Consider the following 17,357-nt stretch of genomic DNA (forward strand, 5'->3'; position numbering starts at 1 on the left):
TTCTTTATTTGATTGATGTAAAAATGCAAGACAACATGTTTTGGGGTCTCACCAATTCCCCTTCAAGAGGAATGCTACCAGTCCAGGCACCACATTTTTGAACTTGCGCTGCCCTATATAGAAATTATGATGGCACCTCTTTTGTCCCAAAACATGTCACATGATTATTGAGAAAAACAAGAACATGACAATCCTAGCAGCCCATCAACAAAGAGCCTGCAGAAAAAATAGATGGCTGCTCTTTTGCTAAAATAGTAAGAACCTGACGTAGGTAATTCTATTGTGATAAAAGGTTTGCATTTAACACACACTATGCTAGATCTCAGGACAGTTAAGGTATTGGTTTCTCTTTATAGGACTGGTGGTATGTGAAGAGCCCAACAATCGTTTGGACAAGTTTGTGGGGACTCTGTATTGGAGAGGAATGAGCTACCCACTAGATGCCGACAAAATCTTACTGCGTGGGTGTACTATCCGCAATACCGCATACTGCCATGGGCTGGTCTTGTTCGCAGGTAGGATGCTTCATTGCCCCTTGTAGGACCTTCGATTTGGTCAATGTTTGACTTTGATATTCTGTGCCCTGTAGCAAAATCTTGTCTGTGTTTTTTTTTTTTTTTTTAAACAAAATGTTTGTAAATTTAAATAAAGTTTTAAGAAATAAAGAAAAACAGGACAAAAGAACAGCCATAATCTGGATACAAGACAATTTGCGTTGAGCACAACAGTAGATGCTACAGTAAGGCAGCTTAGGTCTTACGATAGGAGTATTGGAATTATTGAGCAGGCAAGTGGCTTTATTGGTCAATTAGTCAAAGTGAGGTTGAAAATCCCATAAAAGGAAACAAAAAGAAGGAAGCCCAAAAAAGGTTCTGAAAGATCATAGAAAGGGGTGTGAGTTAGCATATGCAGGGGAAAAAAAGGCAAGGTTGAGATGAGGGGTAATAGGTGAGGGAACAATCGTCTGGGGCCAGGGGGTACCGACCCCCTCGCATCCAATGGCTGAGAAAGTTTGATTTACGGGGCAAGCAACATATGGAATTGCCATGGTGGTTTGGTTTTTTTTAACCAAATGTTCCATGCTTCATGGTATTGACCCGAACGGTCATATAGGTTAGCTGTTAGGTTAGCAAAGTAACTGCATTTCCTCCACCTACTCTTTCAGAGATGGGGAGGTAGTTGACTTTCAGTGCCTCTGTATGACCACCCTTGCTGCTATGAGGAAAAGCTGAAGCAGACCTTTTTAGATAATTTAATGGACCCAGGTATTGTAGAAATAAGGGCTAGCTGAGGCGAACAGTCGAGGGATGATGCTGTGAGATGATCATAGGTATAAAAACTTTCACTGCTATCTGATTTTTGATCTCAGGATCCTGGGTCAGGCAAGGCCTATTCTACGTTCATACAGAGATGACATATGAACTTTTTTACAGAGATCACTCAGCCAGTCATGGCAGTACCTGATTCCTAGTCTAATTGTTCCTACTACAATCATCCACACCAGTGGAATTTGGTTTGGGGGTCGGGGGAAGCCAGCAAACCTACTAATTTGGGTTTATGTGCAAACTGAAGTCCTAAACGGAAGTACTAAATTCAAACAGAGAAAATACACAAATTCCATGCAGATAATGCCTCTTTCTATGTAATAATATGCATTTTTATATATTTCAGGTGCTGACACAAAAATTATGAGGAACAGTGGGAAAACCAGATTAAAAAGAACCAAAATAGATTACTTGATGAACTACATGGTGTACACGGTAATGCAATTGCTCCTAAATTGTCTCAAAAATAGTTTTCAGCTCTATTTGTTTTATATGCTGGTATCTTCTCTAAAGTCCAAGACACATGTTGCCTGTACAATCTCCTTTTCGATCTACCAACAGTTGTGTAGCACAAGGGCCTGCTTGGTTGGCTATAGATTGATTGAATAGTTTAGGTAGATCCTCATATTACATAATTTGGGAAATCTGAAGAAGATTGTACAAAGATTGTACGGTCAGATTGTAACATATGAGAAGAAGGTTCCAATGGAATGTTCACCTAATGTAACCATGCAGCAGATGAAGGCAACCCCGGCACTCCAGCTGTTGTACAACAAGTCCCATGAGGCATTGCAAGACTCTGACAACCATATGTATGACTCCCAGAGACAGATGCATGAAGGGATTTGCAGTTTCACTACAGCTAGAATGCCAAGGTTGCCCACCCCTGCCACACAGACCCATTACAAGTTGTTGTAACAAATAGCAGAACAGCCATTCTCTTAATTGCCAAACCCAGCCTTGGGGCGGCAGGGAGGGTAAATCCGGTCCTTCCTGTGCTTTCAGAAAATGTTGGACAACGCTAAAAGCTGCAGTTGAATATAAAAAAAAAGTTAAATATTGCAATAACGGTGTGGCCAGCTGAGGTTAAAAGCATTCCGCAGGGCTTGGCAGCGGAAGGGTTAAACGCCTTTTTTTAGCGTTTATGATAAACCTGGACATAATGACTAAATTATTTATTTTATGTTTTGCCTTAAGAATAATGCACACAAAAAAGAAAACGTATTTAAACCCCTATAAATTTCCTTGAACCGATGTTTGATTTCAGTTTGGATAATCTATTTTTTCCCCCGTTCTAGATATTTGTTCTTCTCATCCTGGCTGCAGCGGGCCTTGCTATTGGTCAGACGTTCTGGGAGGCCAAATTAGGACCTGCGAATGTATCCTGGTATCTGTACGATGGGAATGATTATCCTCCCTCTTATCGAGGATTTTTGGCTTTTTGGGGGTACATCATTGTCCTAAATACCATGGTGCCCATTTCTCTCTATGTGAGGTGAGTGACATCTAAACAATGCGTGTCCTAAGCGTAGTTTTTTTTATTCCGGTTGTTTTTATTTATTGTAAGGGCGTGCCTGGGAAAAATTAAAATTAAAAGGTGATGTGTACACAGCTCTTGTCTCTTTACAAACACTGCAAGTATAGAAAAAAAAACCTCTTGAACCTGCCAGAAATTCAATGAGCTTGTAAGCTCCTGGGCACGCTCTGCCTCTGCTGCACTGAAATCTTAAAGTATGCTATCAGCTCTGCTTAGTTCTATCTGCTGGACTACCTCCCCTTTCCTCATCTCTTTAACAGGGGTTGGTGTTCTGTAGGAAGAACTGAGCACCCACCATGTTCCCTAGCTTTGATACATTTTGCCGCCTGCGATTAAGATGAACTGCATCAGAGTCTGGGTGGAGTGTCCTAAATTGCTGGAACAATAACGTTGTTTTTACTCTATCTGCTATTACGTCCCAGCAGGGACAAAACACATCAATGCGAGTAAGTGGGTACAGGAATATAAGGCTTATGTACTGCGGTTTCATAAGGCTTCATAACAGCTGTATTGTTCCAGCACTATTGACGACACGCCACCATGCTCCTCTCTGACATATTTCATCCTCTATGATTAAGTTCCAGCAGGGGATGAAATGCATCAGTGTTGGATGGAATGACCGAAGTAGTGCTGGAACATTTGATGAGTTTTTACTTTTATTTACAATTAAGCACCAGCAGAGGGGGAATCACAGCATAGAGAGAGAATAGCTGGGTGGAATGCCCTTTATGGTGCTGGAACAATAACTGCTTTTACTTAATCTACAATTAAGCCCCAGCAGAGGGTGAAATGCGTCAGTGAAGGGTTCTCAGTGTCCTCAATGGTGCTGGAACAATAAAGCTGTTTTTAAAGGAGAACTATGAGATGAGTGATTTCCACTCACCTCATATTTCTAGCCGACCTGTGACAATGAGACTGTCACAGGTCGGCTCAGTAGATCGGGAGGTGAGCGAACACATACCTTGTTCACTCACCTCTCGATCCTGTCACGGCTCTCTGCCATGACAGGGGAGGGGCTGGATTCCCCCCTCCCCGCTCCAGCTGGGCGGATCTCGACGTCCATGTCGGGATCCGCTTCGGCTGCGGCGTCTCAGTATACTGCGAGCTGTAGCTCGCAGTATACTGAGCTTATGGTAACGGGAGGACGCTAGTTTGTGTCCTCCCGTTACCCTAAGGAGAACTATGGGGAAAAACACTGACCCCATAGTTCTCCTTTTAAGCCTTGCGGAACAGCAGTATATGGCTTCATGTTATAGGGAGTGGACTTGTGTGGCGGCAGGGGGTTCCTGGTGAGGTGCGTACACCCCGCGGCTGAAGTTTATATGATAACCAAGTGTACAGTGAGGAATGTTGGGCTCTTTGACCTTTGAGAAATGTGCCCATATAATAACAAACTGATTTCCATGACCATTGTGGTTTTTTGTTTTTTTTAATTCTAGTGTGGAAGTGATTCGTCTGGGTCAGAGTTACTTTATTAACTGGGATCTGCAGATGTACCACTCTGAGAAAGACACTCCGGCCAAAGCCAGGACCACAACGCTCAACGAGCAACTGGGACAAATCCAGTACATCTTCTCCGACAAGACGGGGACACTGACGCAGAACATAATGACCTTCAAAAAGTGCTCCATCACTGGAGAGACCTATGGTGAGTTCGGAGATGCAGATTGGGTATCTTGTGCCATTGCTCTTTTTACACGATCACCCCATGGACCGGATGGAATAGCCTTGCTGTGTTCTTGGCTTGGTTGGTGACATTGCCCAGTTAAATCGGTATTAAAGAGCTTTATTGGGTAACCAACGCTTTGATAGGCCGCAGCCTAAGTCGATCAGTGGCGTAGTGGTTAGCGCTTCTGCCTTGCAGCACTGGGGGTCCCTGGTTTGAATCCCGGCCAGGGTCACTATCTGCAAGGAGTTTGCATGTTCTCCCTGTGCTTGGTGGGTTTCCTCCGGGTACTTCGGTTTCCTCCCACACTCCAAAGACATGTTGGTAGGTTAATTGGCCCCTCTATGTAGGCATGTAAGATCGGGACCTTAGATTGTAAGCTCCTTGAGGGCAGGGACTGATGTGAATGTTTAATTATGTAAAGTGCTGCGTAAATTGTCGGCGCTATATAAATGCCTGTAATAAATAAATATGAGAAAAAGTGCCCATCCGACGTCTAGCACGTGTTTTTGGAGGTCAGTTTTTGGAATTTGAGTGATCCTCTTTAAACTCCATGCTGAACTGATGCTGCTTAGCTGGGGGATAGGTGTACAATCTTCCCGTTAATGAAATGTTGCATTTGAAATGCTCATCTGAACGTTTTGGGGGCACCTTCATACCTGTCCGTACTGACGCCTTGTGCTGTGTCTATGCATATTGCATTAGGGTAGCCCATTAAATAAATGGTCTGCCAACGCTTCTGAATGGGGGGGGGGGGGGGAGATGCAGACATGCAACAATTTTTTTTTCGACACAGTGTACCACTTCGCTTGCTAGTGTTGCTATGCGTTGTGGTGTGCTGCAACATATGTGCACCCAAGGCACGTTTAGTTAGTACGTTTGTGTGATATTGACAGCGAATGGCACCGCCAAATGCTAATGCCCGTAACACGCCTTAACGCTTGCTTTCCCGCCAGGCACTGCACTAGAATGGGCTGTAAGTAATCGTTTACCTTTTTAGCTTTGGATGAGTCTTTCAGTATTGCTAAATTAGCCCTGGAGAGCTTTTTGTACTTGTCATTTCTTTTACAATTAATGTCTGTTTTTGCAGGTGGGCAGAGGCACGTTGCTGGGCAGAAATCTGCATATAGTGAGGTAAGTAAACATATCCTACGTGTACTTATGTGCGGTTGTGTGCGAAGGTTTGGGCACCCATGGACAAATTTAATTTGCTAAGTGATAAAAAAAAAAAAATGAATGTAGCCTCTGCATGGAATAGATTTAAAGTGTAAATCCGGGCAAAAATCAGAGCTGTGTGACATGAGAAAAAGACCAACTGGGAACTACAACTGCCCCTATGCATTCATACTGTTTGATGGGATAACATAGGGTAACTGGCGCCACCTGCTGGTCAAATATCAACCCGCAGTCTAACCAAATGATTAGTTCACCTGCACAGCAGATAGGAGGATGCACGGAAAGGGGAGAGCCCGATTTTAAGACTTCAGAGAGTTCATAATAAGCTGATTTCTCTTTTGGTAATTTCCTACTGACATGTATCGTAATGATCTATAGTGTTGGCATTTTGCATTTATCCGCTCTCTCTATTTGCAGCTGGTAGACTTTGGCTGGAATCCACTAGCAGACTCGAAGTTTACATTTAGTGACCATTACCTCATAGAAGAGATCCGGTCAGGGAAAGATCCCGCTATCCGTCAATTCTTCAAGCTGCTTTCTCTGTGCCACACCGTCATGGTGGAAAAGACGGACGGTAAGTGCCTAACTATGCAGCAGTTGGGGCACTTTAAATTGTGCGGTATTGATGATCAAAGATTAGACAAATATTCTGTATATAAGGTTGTAATTTTAGAGAAGATCAGCTCGACTGTAATTAAGGAAAATCTACCCAGCGCAGTTATATATGGTTTTTGGAAGTTAATGGAAGGCACCTAGATAGTGCTGTGCTAGCAAATTAATGAAAAGGCTGCTTAGAAGTTGTAATACTGCCACCCCACTACGACAATATGTGCCCTCTATTCACCACTTCATCCAAATGTGCCCTCTATTTGCCACCCCCTCCACCACTACCTCAACCAAATGTGCTGTCTATTCGCTACTCCCCAGAACAACAATGTATGCCATGGATTCACCACCCCATAACACTATGTGCTCTCTATTCACCCCCCTCCCCCCAACCATCACTACAACACTATGTGCCCCACCACAGCAATATGTAATGTCTATTTGCCCCCCATCCCCAACCACCATCACAATATGTGCCCTCTATTCACCAAAGAGATATAGGGGATGTGGCACAGCCTGGGCTGTCAATAAATCCCAAGTGATCTGGTTTGAATGCTGTGCGGAGCTTGGGACATCCTGCAGTGTGTGCTGTGCATACCGCTGCAGAGAACACTTGTGAATAGGAGGAGAGCCCTGTCACATTACCTTTTTACCCCCCATGCAATCTAATTAATGGTTCTTCGCTTGCTTTAGAATCCCAACACAGACAAAGTTCAAAGCGAATGCATAGAGCACACATCAGTGCTGTTTAAATGTTCCGAAGGAGTTTATTTGCTGGCTTAGGAAATACCTCTGCTTTATGAATGGGCCCCTAAGTATTTCATCTCTTGTATAATAGCCGTTCCTCTAGGTTCTTGCAAGTGCTCCTTCAAAGGCCCCTGAAAACCTAATTTTGGTTTTATGTAGCAATTTGGATCCATCCCCATCTGCAACTTTCTATTACTCCAGCAATGTGATGGGAAGCCTCACCTTCCAAAAAGATGGAGGAGAGAATAGGGCCAGGTGCAGAATTCCTGAATGAAGTCAATGCGTGCAGTTTAGAAGCAAGTAGTGCATAGGCAGCATAGCAGAGGGGGTAATCTGAGTTTTTGCCGGTTGATGTTACCGATTAGCTGAAATAAGTTAGGAGTGGATAAACTAATGAAAGAAGAATTCTAATTGGTTGCTGAGATTTCCTGCTCCCCACTCCACTCGGCACTTTATATATCTTCCGTTTGATTGATTTGAAGTTCATATTTGATTACAGATGGTGAACTAGTCTATCAAGCGGCTTCCCCAGATGAAGGAGCTCTGGTGACAGCAGCAAGGAACTTTGGCTTTGTGTTTCTATCGAGAACCCAGAGCACCATCACCATCAGCGAGCTGGAGAAAGAAGCCACATATGAAGTGCTTGGAATCCTTGACTTCAACAGTGACCGCAAGAGGATGTCTATAATAGGTGAGACGCTCTCCCTACATCATAGGGTCCTATTTCTCTTCTGTTCTTTGAAGGACACAGCGGAGAACTTAATCTCTGACCAATAGACTCCTAAGGCCTTGTTCACACCAAATGCAGAGCAGATCCGCTCAGGTTTCTGCACACGCAATGCAGTGGGTTGTGCCGCATTTTTGCCACGTTTTTGATGTGTTCCGGGCCGTTTTTGGTTAAAAAAAAAATATATTTTTTTTTTTTTAGTTTAACATGGGCTTTCAGTGCGTTCCAGGCATTTGCATGCGTTTTTGATGCGTTTGCAGATCCAGAGCAGGTAAAATAGGGCTTGCTGCAGTTTTTTCACCTGCTCTGGACTTGCTCTGGAACTGCACGCTGCGATGTGAACTGGAGCAAAAAATACCATTGGAATACATTGGACGCAGTTTTGATCCGGTCTGCAACTGCTCTGCTCTGCACCTGCTCCGCGCTTGGTGTGAACAAGGCCTTACAGACATTTCCCAATTCTATACCAATTTGGGAAGTTCCTTAGTAGTATTGGCAGGGCCGGATTTACTTTCTGCTGCCCCAAGGCCAGGTTCCTCATGGAGAATGGCAACCGGGTGGCAGGGTTAGTTTTTAAAAAAAAACGTCTTTTTTCAATTGTATTTATTATTTTGTACTTTTTTTTTCAATTATTTTTTATTGATTTAATTATTTTATCAATTCTTCTTTTTTTTTCACTTAGCTCCTGTGTGATAGCATTTGGAGGTGGCAGGTTCTTTTTATTGAACCTGTCACTTCCAATACAGGAGCTCTAGCACAGCTGGGGGAGGATGGACCTGTAGTCTTATTACAAGTGATCTTGGCAACATCACCGAGATCACTTGTAAACAAACGTGCGACTTCCCCGCTCTACATATAGCCCTGCTCGCCCACTCTCTGAAAACAATGCACTCCCCGTGTGGCTGAAAGCTTATTAGTTATAAACAGTCATTGCAAGATGGTTATGGTTCCATCTAGTGGTTGATCTGCAAATCTCTATATTTATCATAGTGATAAAAGTGTGACAAAACAAGCATAACTATGTGAAAGTCATATAAAAATGATGTTCAGGTAAATCCTGTAATAATAACTCCCTAATGATATGCAAATAAGGCTGAGTGTTGAAACTCATTGCTATTTTATAGGTACACATTGCTTACCAAGGCTTGCTGAACTTGCTGACACACCTTTTAGTGCCTGACGTCACCGAGGTTAGCTTGTTGTCCTCCTGAAATATCAGAGGAAAAAATACATTGTGTAGATTTCCAGGCTCATACACTATACAATATTTAAAGTGTATGTAAACCTAATCACTGTCACATGAGATCAGCTTTAACAGGTTGTTGTCATTTCCAAGGTCATTATAAAATCTAAATCTGCAGCTTTCATTAAAATAATACCCGGTGATCCTTCCATGATGGTCCTTGTTGAGGCACTTCCTGTTATAAGGTGACATCACTCTGTCCCTGTCTCTTAATTGTGTTTCTGTGTTGTCACCCTGATGCAGACATGGAGACTACAAGAGGTCTTTTTAGCACACATTCTCCAGACATTTTCCACTGTTGTCACTATCAGTAAGGCTCTCCAAAGCAAGGGGGTGCAGCCAATGCTGGAGTTAAAGGAGAACTATGAGGTGAGTGATTTTCACTCACCTCATAGTTCTCTTAAGTGCATTTAGACAGGAAGTGGCTCAAAAAGACTGAAGGAGTTTAGCAGTATTGAGATGGCAAAAAAAGGGCTGAATTCCTACCTGCCATCAAGAGTGATTTTCGTTGATCATGTATGTTAAGCTGAGATTTCACTTAGACCATTAAAATGTCTGGTTTTGTAAAATATTTTTCCACCCTTAGTACGAGAACCCAGTGGTAACATTAGACTGTATTGCAAGGGGGATTTACGTATTTAGTACATCTCTGCAATGCGTGCACATCTCTCCATGTTATTTTAAAGTAAGTACAGAAAAACATGTGTTGCTACCAAAAATGCACTCTGCTCCTAAGTCCTGCTGTGGGTTGACGACGAACAGCATTTTTGTGGAATGAGTGGTGTCAGCCCTGCCCACTGTCTTTTATGAATCTACTTAAACCATGGGTAGGGAACATCGGCACTCCAGCTGTTGTAGAACTATAAGTCCCGTGGGGCATTGCAAGACTGACAGCCACAGGCATTACTCCCAGACGCAAAGGCCTGATGGCATTTATAGTTTCAACACGGCTAGAGTGCCAAGGTTGGCCACCCCTGGCTTAAACCCTCCTAATGTACCATCTCCACAACATGGGCATTATTCATTGCTGGAGTCCCAAGATAAGAACTAGGAGGGCTAATTAGACCTTTTGAGATATCAGAAGTGCTGTGAGGGCACAGGACGTCTCTGAATTTTTTGATGGCATTAAACCTGAATGGCATTCGGGAGCTCCCACATGCAATTCGGAAATTCGAATCCCGAAAGCCATTCGGGTCTAGGAGCCTCAGTTTAGTTTTTTATGTATATACTGAACACAAATTTTCAATACGGCATGTGACTTTTCTGGCGAATCAGATGGCTCCCATGTTGCCGTAACGAAAATTCGTGTTCAGACCCATTGAATATCCAGGGATACCAGTATCCCTAAGAATGAGATGATGCGTGGACCTATATGGGTTGGACTTGATGGACGTATGTCTTTTATTCAACCCCAAATACTATGTAACTATGAATGATGTAAACCAAAAAACACATCTGATTGGCCAAAAAAGTCACATGCTCCATTTAGTTTCATTTTTGAACGAAATTCGGGCGGGATACGAAATGCGTAAACAGAAATTTAGATTCGGACACATTTGGATGCATTGGGATTCGGAAAGAAACGAATTGCACATGTCTACCTAGAACTGCAGTCTCTGATGCAGAGAAAAAGCTAGCGGAGCAATGCAACCAACCAGTTTTATATCCATGTGTTAGTCATTGCCAATATACTGATATCTTAAGGCAAAGCTCCAGCCAATAATATAAAGATACATAATCCTGGCTTTAAGCTGCCAGATAGTTCCAAAGTACGGTATGAGTGGGCGATCACTGGGGGGTAAGAGACTGAGCAAATGCTTCCATCAGCCTGCAGCAGATTGATGACTCATCTTCCCAAGATGCTTCTCTTAGGCCCGTCCACAATCACTTGACTGGAGCTCAGTGACTGCTTTCTTTATTGATAAGGGGTGATGTTTATTACATTGTATTATTGCTGTATACTGGGACATGTCAAGAGCTCATGTAGACTTTTAAAGTAACAAAGAGGTCCACTTGAAAATCATTATTGACGTGTTCCTTGTTGACCCCCCTCAGCTGTTTGCCAACGAGACTCTTAGGACCTTATGTCTCTGCTACAAGGACATCAGTGAAGAAGAGTTTGAGAAGTGGAGTAAGAGGTATATGGCCGCCAGTGTGTCCATGGTTGACCGGGATGGAGCTCTGGATAAAGTCTATGAAGAGATTGAAACCAACCTAGTGGTGAGTGTGCGGACAGATAATGGAGTGTGCCTTTCATAGTAGGGGGCAACCGTTTTTTGGGCTTGGTCCAAAGCTACTGTATATGTTTTATTAGACAAGGGGAGACATTTGTTATGGGTAGCACCCTTCATTGGCAACAAGAGACAACATTCTCAGCCTTATGTACCCACTGCAACCTCCTGTAGCTGTGGCCACTTACGAAGCACGGGGAACAATTGCATCCCTATGTTGTTTCCTGAGGTTCCATAGTGCCAAGACCAATCAACATATTATGGGGGTTGGATGAGTGAGCGGGATCTAGCTGCAGAAAGGGTCATTTTAGTCATGCCTTGGCCAACGCAAAGAAGCAGAACGATCTTTGCTGGACTGGACCACAATATCAGTTTACTATGTGTTAGGATCACCATTGTGACTTGCTGTCACCTTGTCTCTTAAAAGTCTGCATTGTCTGGTCCATTTCCCAGAATGGCTTCCACTTTAGGTGTGTGTGTCTATGGATGCATGCATTAGAGGTACACTTTAAATCAGAGGTACTTTGCTACCACTTTACATGTTACAGCGCCATCATTGCTATTAGGGATGCACAGATACTTTTAAGAGTACCAGTGCAGATACTTGGCATTTTCATGAGAACTAGCAGGGTTGCCAGCGTTGCAGCTGGGACATGGCTCTGGCACTCCACCACTGTCCTGAAATCATTAGTCTGTATTGTTTTAGAAAAACTGTCACTTGACAATAAACAAAAACGTATCAGTACTCGTACTTGTAAGTACTCGGCAAGTACCAGTACTCGTACTCGCAAAACTGGTATCTGTGCATCCCTTTATTTATATTTATAAAAACAAAATTGTACATCAAAACAGAGATGTACAAATCCCAGGAGCTCAGTGTGCTCCTTACAAATGACAGCAGCCTCCTAATTTTTGAAATTTTCTCTAGTGTAGTCTTGGAGCTCAAAAGTATCAGTACCTGTACTTGTACTTGTACCGAGTACTGCACTTGGTATCTGTGCAACCCTAATTGCTATCATTCCTTCTCTAGCTGCTGGGAGCCACAGCCATTGAAGACAAGCTTCAAGATGGCGTACCCTACACAATTGCCAAACTAGCCGAAGCAGACATAAAGATTTGGGTGCTAACGGGAGATAAAAAAGGTACGTACAAGAAGTCATGGTTCTGTGCTGTCCAACTAAGAGAGAATAAACCGTCCAAACCTCTATCCCAGTATGTTTTTTCACCATCAGCTTCCTATCTTAGCTTCCCAGGACCGGACACCTGCTGCAGCAGGTATAAGTCACAGTCTCTGGGTTCTATTTATAAACAATTTGCAGAGCCATTTAACCTGAAAATCTCTGTTGCCATGCACAGCTGCTCCAGATTCTGTCTGCTCCAGTTTTGATAAATTCCCCTCTGAGTCTTGGAAGCTGCTGCCACACTTGGCAAGTGGTGGAAGTGGGCATTTTTATGACCCCGATGGCACAAAATAGAAATGAATGCATGTGCTGTATAAAATGGCAGATTTCATATCCAGTTTCTACATAGACACATGAATGTTTCCTCGTCTTTTCTTCCAGAGACTGCAGAGAACATCGGCTTTGCTTGTGAACTACTAACGGACGAAACCAAGATTTGCTATGGGGAGGACATCAAGTAAGCAAAGACCGTACACTATGATTATCAGGGCATCATGCATAAACCATGAAAAAAGGGACATTGTAAAATTCTCTATGCATGGCACAGTATACCACCTACAATATACTGTATATTAATGACAATGATTTAAAGAGGAAATTGTGGAATTTTAAAAGTTAACCCTTGCAGTGGGGCTACCCCCCTCCCGCACTGAAAGGGTTAACTGCTTGTTTTGGTCTAGGGGGGGGCGCAAATAAAGAAAATGTACTCACCAGATCCTCGATCCTGTCTGGCTGTCTGACCAGTCCCCACATCCTCTTCTCCCATAGTTCCAGCAGTCTAAGGACCAGTGACATCATCACATGTTGATAATCCTGGGGATCGTTAAAGTTTCTGTATAGGCATAACTTTTTTTCTTTTTAAGATTTCAAAAGAGGAGTGAAAATCCCTGTCATTTTATTTTTGCCGCCTATGTCTCATTATTGAGATTTCCCTTCACTTCCTGTCCAAGGAACCATGCAGGAAGTGAGAAAAACTCTCTGCAAAGTGAGGGAGATTTCCTTTCTCTTTGTTGTCCCTGTAACAGGTGCCCATAGTGGAAGATTTACCTCTTGTTCAATTGTAAAATTTTGGATTTACCATCACTTTCTGTCACGGTGACAATGGTCACCTGGACAAATAGAAAGGGGGATCTCCCCTGTAGTGACACAGACAGGTTTTTAATTGGGGATGTACCGATACCGAGTATTGGGGCTAGTACTTGAACTCGACCAAATGCTCCGATACCTTACCTTCCCTGATAGCGGAACTTCCAGTCAGAGGAAGGATTCCTGCCTCCGGGCTTCCTGATGATCGGGAAGTGGGCTTGATGCTAGGAAGCCGGCTTCCCAGCCAAACAGCATTGAGCCAGCTTCCCAGCCAATCAGGAAGCTGGGAAGCGGGTCATTACTAGCCGTCCAGCTTTCTGATTGACCGGGAAGCCGGCTCCATCCGGTTTCCTGGCCAAACAGCATCGAGCCGGCCAAACAACATGGAGCCAGCTTCCCAGGCAATCGGGAAGCCGGACGGCGTGTCATTACCCACCGCCCCGCATCTTGAGTGCCCAGGAAGCCGGCTCCATGCCAGTGGAAGCACTGGTATCGGTACTCGCGAGTGACGAAAGCAAAATATCGGTACTCGATACCGAAAAACCAGTATCAGTGCATCCCTATTTGCAATGCTGACATAGGTTCTAACCCTGCAACACTCTTTTAACCTGAATACAGGTGAAGCTTTGCTCACACATTGTGCTCATGACACGTGTTGACTTCCCTCTCTCCTGGTACTCAAGCACTTTCCCAATATGATGTGACATTAAAGCAGAGAACCATTCATTCTAATATATTCCTCAATAGTCACACTAGTCACCAAATAACTTTGCTAACCATCTTAATACCTTGTTAAAAGTAGCAGTGACTTCACCAGTGTGCTGCACATGTGCAGACAGCAGAGCTGTGCGAGGGGCCCAGAAGCCCCACCCACTAAAGTCTGCCTGCACAAAACTGCAGGAGGGGGCGGAGTCAGACCAGTCAGAGTGGCGCACGCCACTAACATTTCCCCCATTGCAGCTGTAGTAGTATTATTGACTAAGGAACCCCACTTTCAGATGATAAGACACCCTTCTAGATGTGTATAGCCCTCGGTTCTCCCTGCCTGTATCTCTTCTCTGATTGATCGCAATATTAAATAGAATAAATTAGCCCACAAATGCCAGGGATTCCTGTTGGCATTGAGAGGCAGCCTGAAAAGTGTGGTGGATTGAAGGAGGTGGGGACAGAGCTTTACATATGATGTACACTGATCTCACTCTAAATATCTGTTTCTATTCAGTGCCCTCCTACAGACGAGGATGGAAAACCAGAAAAACCGAAAAGCAGGCAATCCTGAAGCAGCCCAGGATTATTCGGAACCGTACTTCCGGACTGACCAGAAATGTTCCCTGATCATTACTGGATCGTGGCTGGTGGGTCAACTTTCTGTTGTCATTATTATAAGAACCCAGAGACCAACTTTCTAAAGACCATTCTAAAGACAGACATATTCCTTCCACTTCTGGCCTTCAAGTCCTTCACAACAAGGTTTATTCTAGTTACTGCCCTGCCTACGATGTAGCAGTAGTGTTGTCACCCTTACATGAAAGCTCCCTCAGGCTGACCTAGCCATGGACCACTTTGCTATGATGTGCATTTCTGTCCGGCCAGTGTCCGCAGTGGCTCCAGCAGAGTTTTGATGGGGCCCTGCTCAGCCCTCATCCCTTTTCTGTACAGTTCAAGACCAAAAGGTAGCAGTCACGTGAAAAAGGTATTTTACATTGTAAAGTTGTATTTTACAGTAAAATGCAAGGTCTGCCTATATGGTCTGGGCCCAATCCCTCTATGTATATCAATAACAGGCAGGCAAGGGCAACATCACACTACTTAATTGGGGAGCCGCCCCAATGCCACTAGTAGGCTCTCTTTCAATGAACTGGGTGTCGTTGTGCAAGATTCCCCTAGAATCTTCTTGGACTGATAGTGATGTCAGCAATGTGGAAGACGCAGGGGTAAGGGAAGTATCAATCTTTGTTTACAGGTACGTTTTGGACCTAATGTCTGTTACTGATTTATGCAGAGCTAGGGGGGTCTCGAAAGTAAAAGTGGACCTTGCATTTTATTACAAGGTCCGCTTTAAGGCCCCATTCACACCTAGGCGTATTGTAATATGCGCGAACGTCACGCGTTTGTTACCGCGATTCACGCGATTCCAAAGGCTACTTGGCAGTATCCAAATGGAAAACGCCCTACAAAACGGCCCAAAGTAGTCCCGGGACCTTTTCAGGCGTGGGCCGTTTTGTAGGGCGTTAGGGACGGGCGGAAATACGCCTAGGTGGGAACGAGGGCATTGACTACAATGCTATTTATTTTTTTGACCGTTTTGTAGACCGTTCGTCGAGCGTAGGACGCGCTACAAAACGGTCAGGTGTGAACGCAGCCTTAATCAGATTATCCTCTCGTAATACCAAACCTGCTACAGATATATAGATCTATATATATATAACTAGATCTATATAGATATATTTATTTTTTTCCTGGGGTTTTTAACAGAATGAAATCCTTCTGGAAAAGAAAAAAAAGGAGAAGAAGAAACGTCTGAAGCTCAAATTAGCCAGGACAGCGGAAGAGAAGCAGAAGGATAAACAGAAAGCATACGTCCTTAAAGAGCAGCGACAGAAGAACTTTGTGGACCTGGCGTGTGAGTGCAATTCCGTCATCTGCTGCAGAGTGACCCCCAAACAGAAGGCCATGGTGGTAGACTTGGTGAAGAAGTACAAGAAAGCCATCACCTTGTCCATCGGAGACGGCGCCAACGATGTCAACATGATTAAAAGTAAGGAGGAAATAGAATGTAGATTTATGTCGGCAATAGCCAACCATATTCAAGATTTCTTGTATCCTTAGGCTAGTCATACATCGTTTAGTACTTGGAAGCAATGCGACTGATTTCATCATTGCTTGCTATTATTATGCATATTATTACTTGCAGAGATTTTACCTTTTTTTTCCCAGCAGATGTTCTTGCAATACAAAAGTACCTGACCATAGTATATACTAGGGATGCATCGATACCCATATTAGTATCGGTGCCGATACAGAGTATTTGGGAGAGTAATCTTACTCGCCCAAATGCTCCGATGCCTAGCCCGATACCCGAACTTCATTACACGCACCCTGCCCGGTCTCCTGATTGGCCAGGAAGCCGGCTCCATTCTCCCTCGTCACTTGGTGAGTCATTATCCCCCCCCTGGCTTCCTGATTGGCCAAAAAGCCAGCTCCATGCTTCCTCGTCACCTGGTGACGGCTTCCCTGCTAATCGGGAAGCCACGTGGCGAGTCTTTACACGCCTCCCGGCTTCCTGGCTAATCCGGAGGATGCCAGGTGGCGTGTCATTAAACACCGCCTGGCTTCCTTAATGGGACTGTCGAGATTCGGTATCGGCGAGTACTCAAAAAGAAATATTGGTACTCGATATGGAAAAACCAGCATCGGTGCATCCCTAGTATATACACAAAATCACAGTACATTCTCATTAAGGCGCTTGACCAGTGCCTTTAAGAAGACAATTGTCAGGAATAAGGAATATGGAAGGGATATGGAATTTGCAGACCTCTGGAGATGGTTTGATGTGGTCTTCTGCCTTACAGTTCTCTCTTCCTCTCTCCCAGCTGCCCATATAGGTGTTGGTATTAGTGGACAGGAAGGTATGCAGGCCGTGATGTCTAGTGACTACTCCTTCGCTCAGTTCCGATACCTGCAGAGGTTGATCCTGGTCCACGGTCGCTGGTCCTACATCCGCATGTGCAAGTTCCTCGGCTTTTTCTTCTACAAGAACTTTGCATTCACATTGGTTCACTTCTGGTACTCGTTCTTCAATGGATTTTCTGCCCAGGTAAGCAGAGAGACC

At 44.0% G+C, this 17,357-nt stretch overlaps 1 protein-coding gene across 1 annotated transcript in view; it reads left to right on the forward strand.

Moving 5' to 3' along the window:
- LOC108804485 (phospholipid-transporting ATPase IC-like) overlaps positions 1 to 17,357 on the forward strand; it is a 72,689-nt gene that overhangs the window by 47,474 nt on the left and 7,858 nt on the right. The window contains exons 11-24 of the mRNA XM_018576262.1: positions 357 to 515; positions 1,672 to 1,760; positions 2,624 to 2,820; positions 4,302 to 4,510; positions 5,619 to 5,662; positions 6,122 to 6,278; positions 7,557 to 7,748; positions 9,614 to 9,668; positions 11,025 to 11,247; positions 12,289 to 12,400; positions 12,821 to 12,896; positions 14,748 to 14,880; positions 16,001 to 16,283; positions 17,119 to 17,342. Of these exons, the coding sequence (XP_018431764.1) occupies positions 357 to 515; positions 1,672 to 1,760; positions 2,624 to 2,820; positions 4,302 to 4,510; positions 5,619 to 5,662; positions 6,122 to 6,278; positions 7,557 to 7,748; positions 9,614 to 9,668; positions 11,025 to 11,247; positions 12,289 to 12,400; positions 12,821 to 12,896; positions 14,748 to 14,880; positions 16,001 to 16,283; positions 17,119 to 17,342 (2,153 nt within the window). The remainder of the gene's footprint in view (positions 1 to 356; positions 516 to 1,671; positions 1,761 to 2,623; positions 2,821 to 4,301; positions 4,511 to 5,618; positions 5,663 to 6,121; positions 6,279 to 7,556; positions 7,749 to 9,613; positions 9,669 to 11,024; positions 11,248 to 12,288; positions 12,401 to 12,820; positions 12,897 to 14,747; positions 14,881 to 16,000; positions 16,284 to 17,118; positions 17,343 to 17,357) is intronic.

Source organism: Nanorana parkeri, unplaced genomic scaffold (assembly GCF_000935625.1).
Source record: "Nanorana parkeri isolate BGI_ZX_2015 unplaced genomic scaffold, ASM93562v1 scaffold61, whole genome shotgun sequence".
NCBI lineage: Eukaryota > Metazoa > Chordata > Amphibia > Anura > Dicroglossidae > Nanorana > Nanorana parkeri.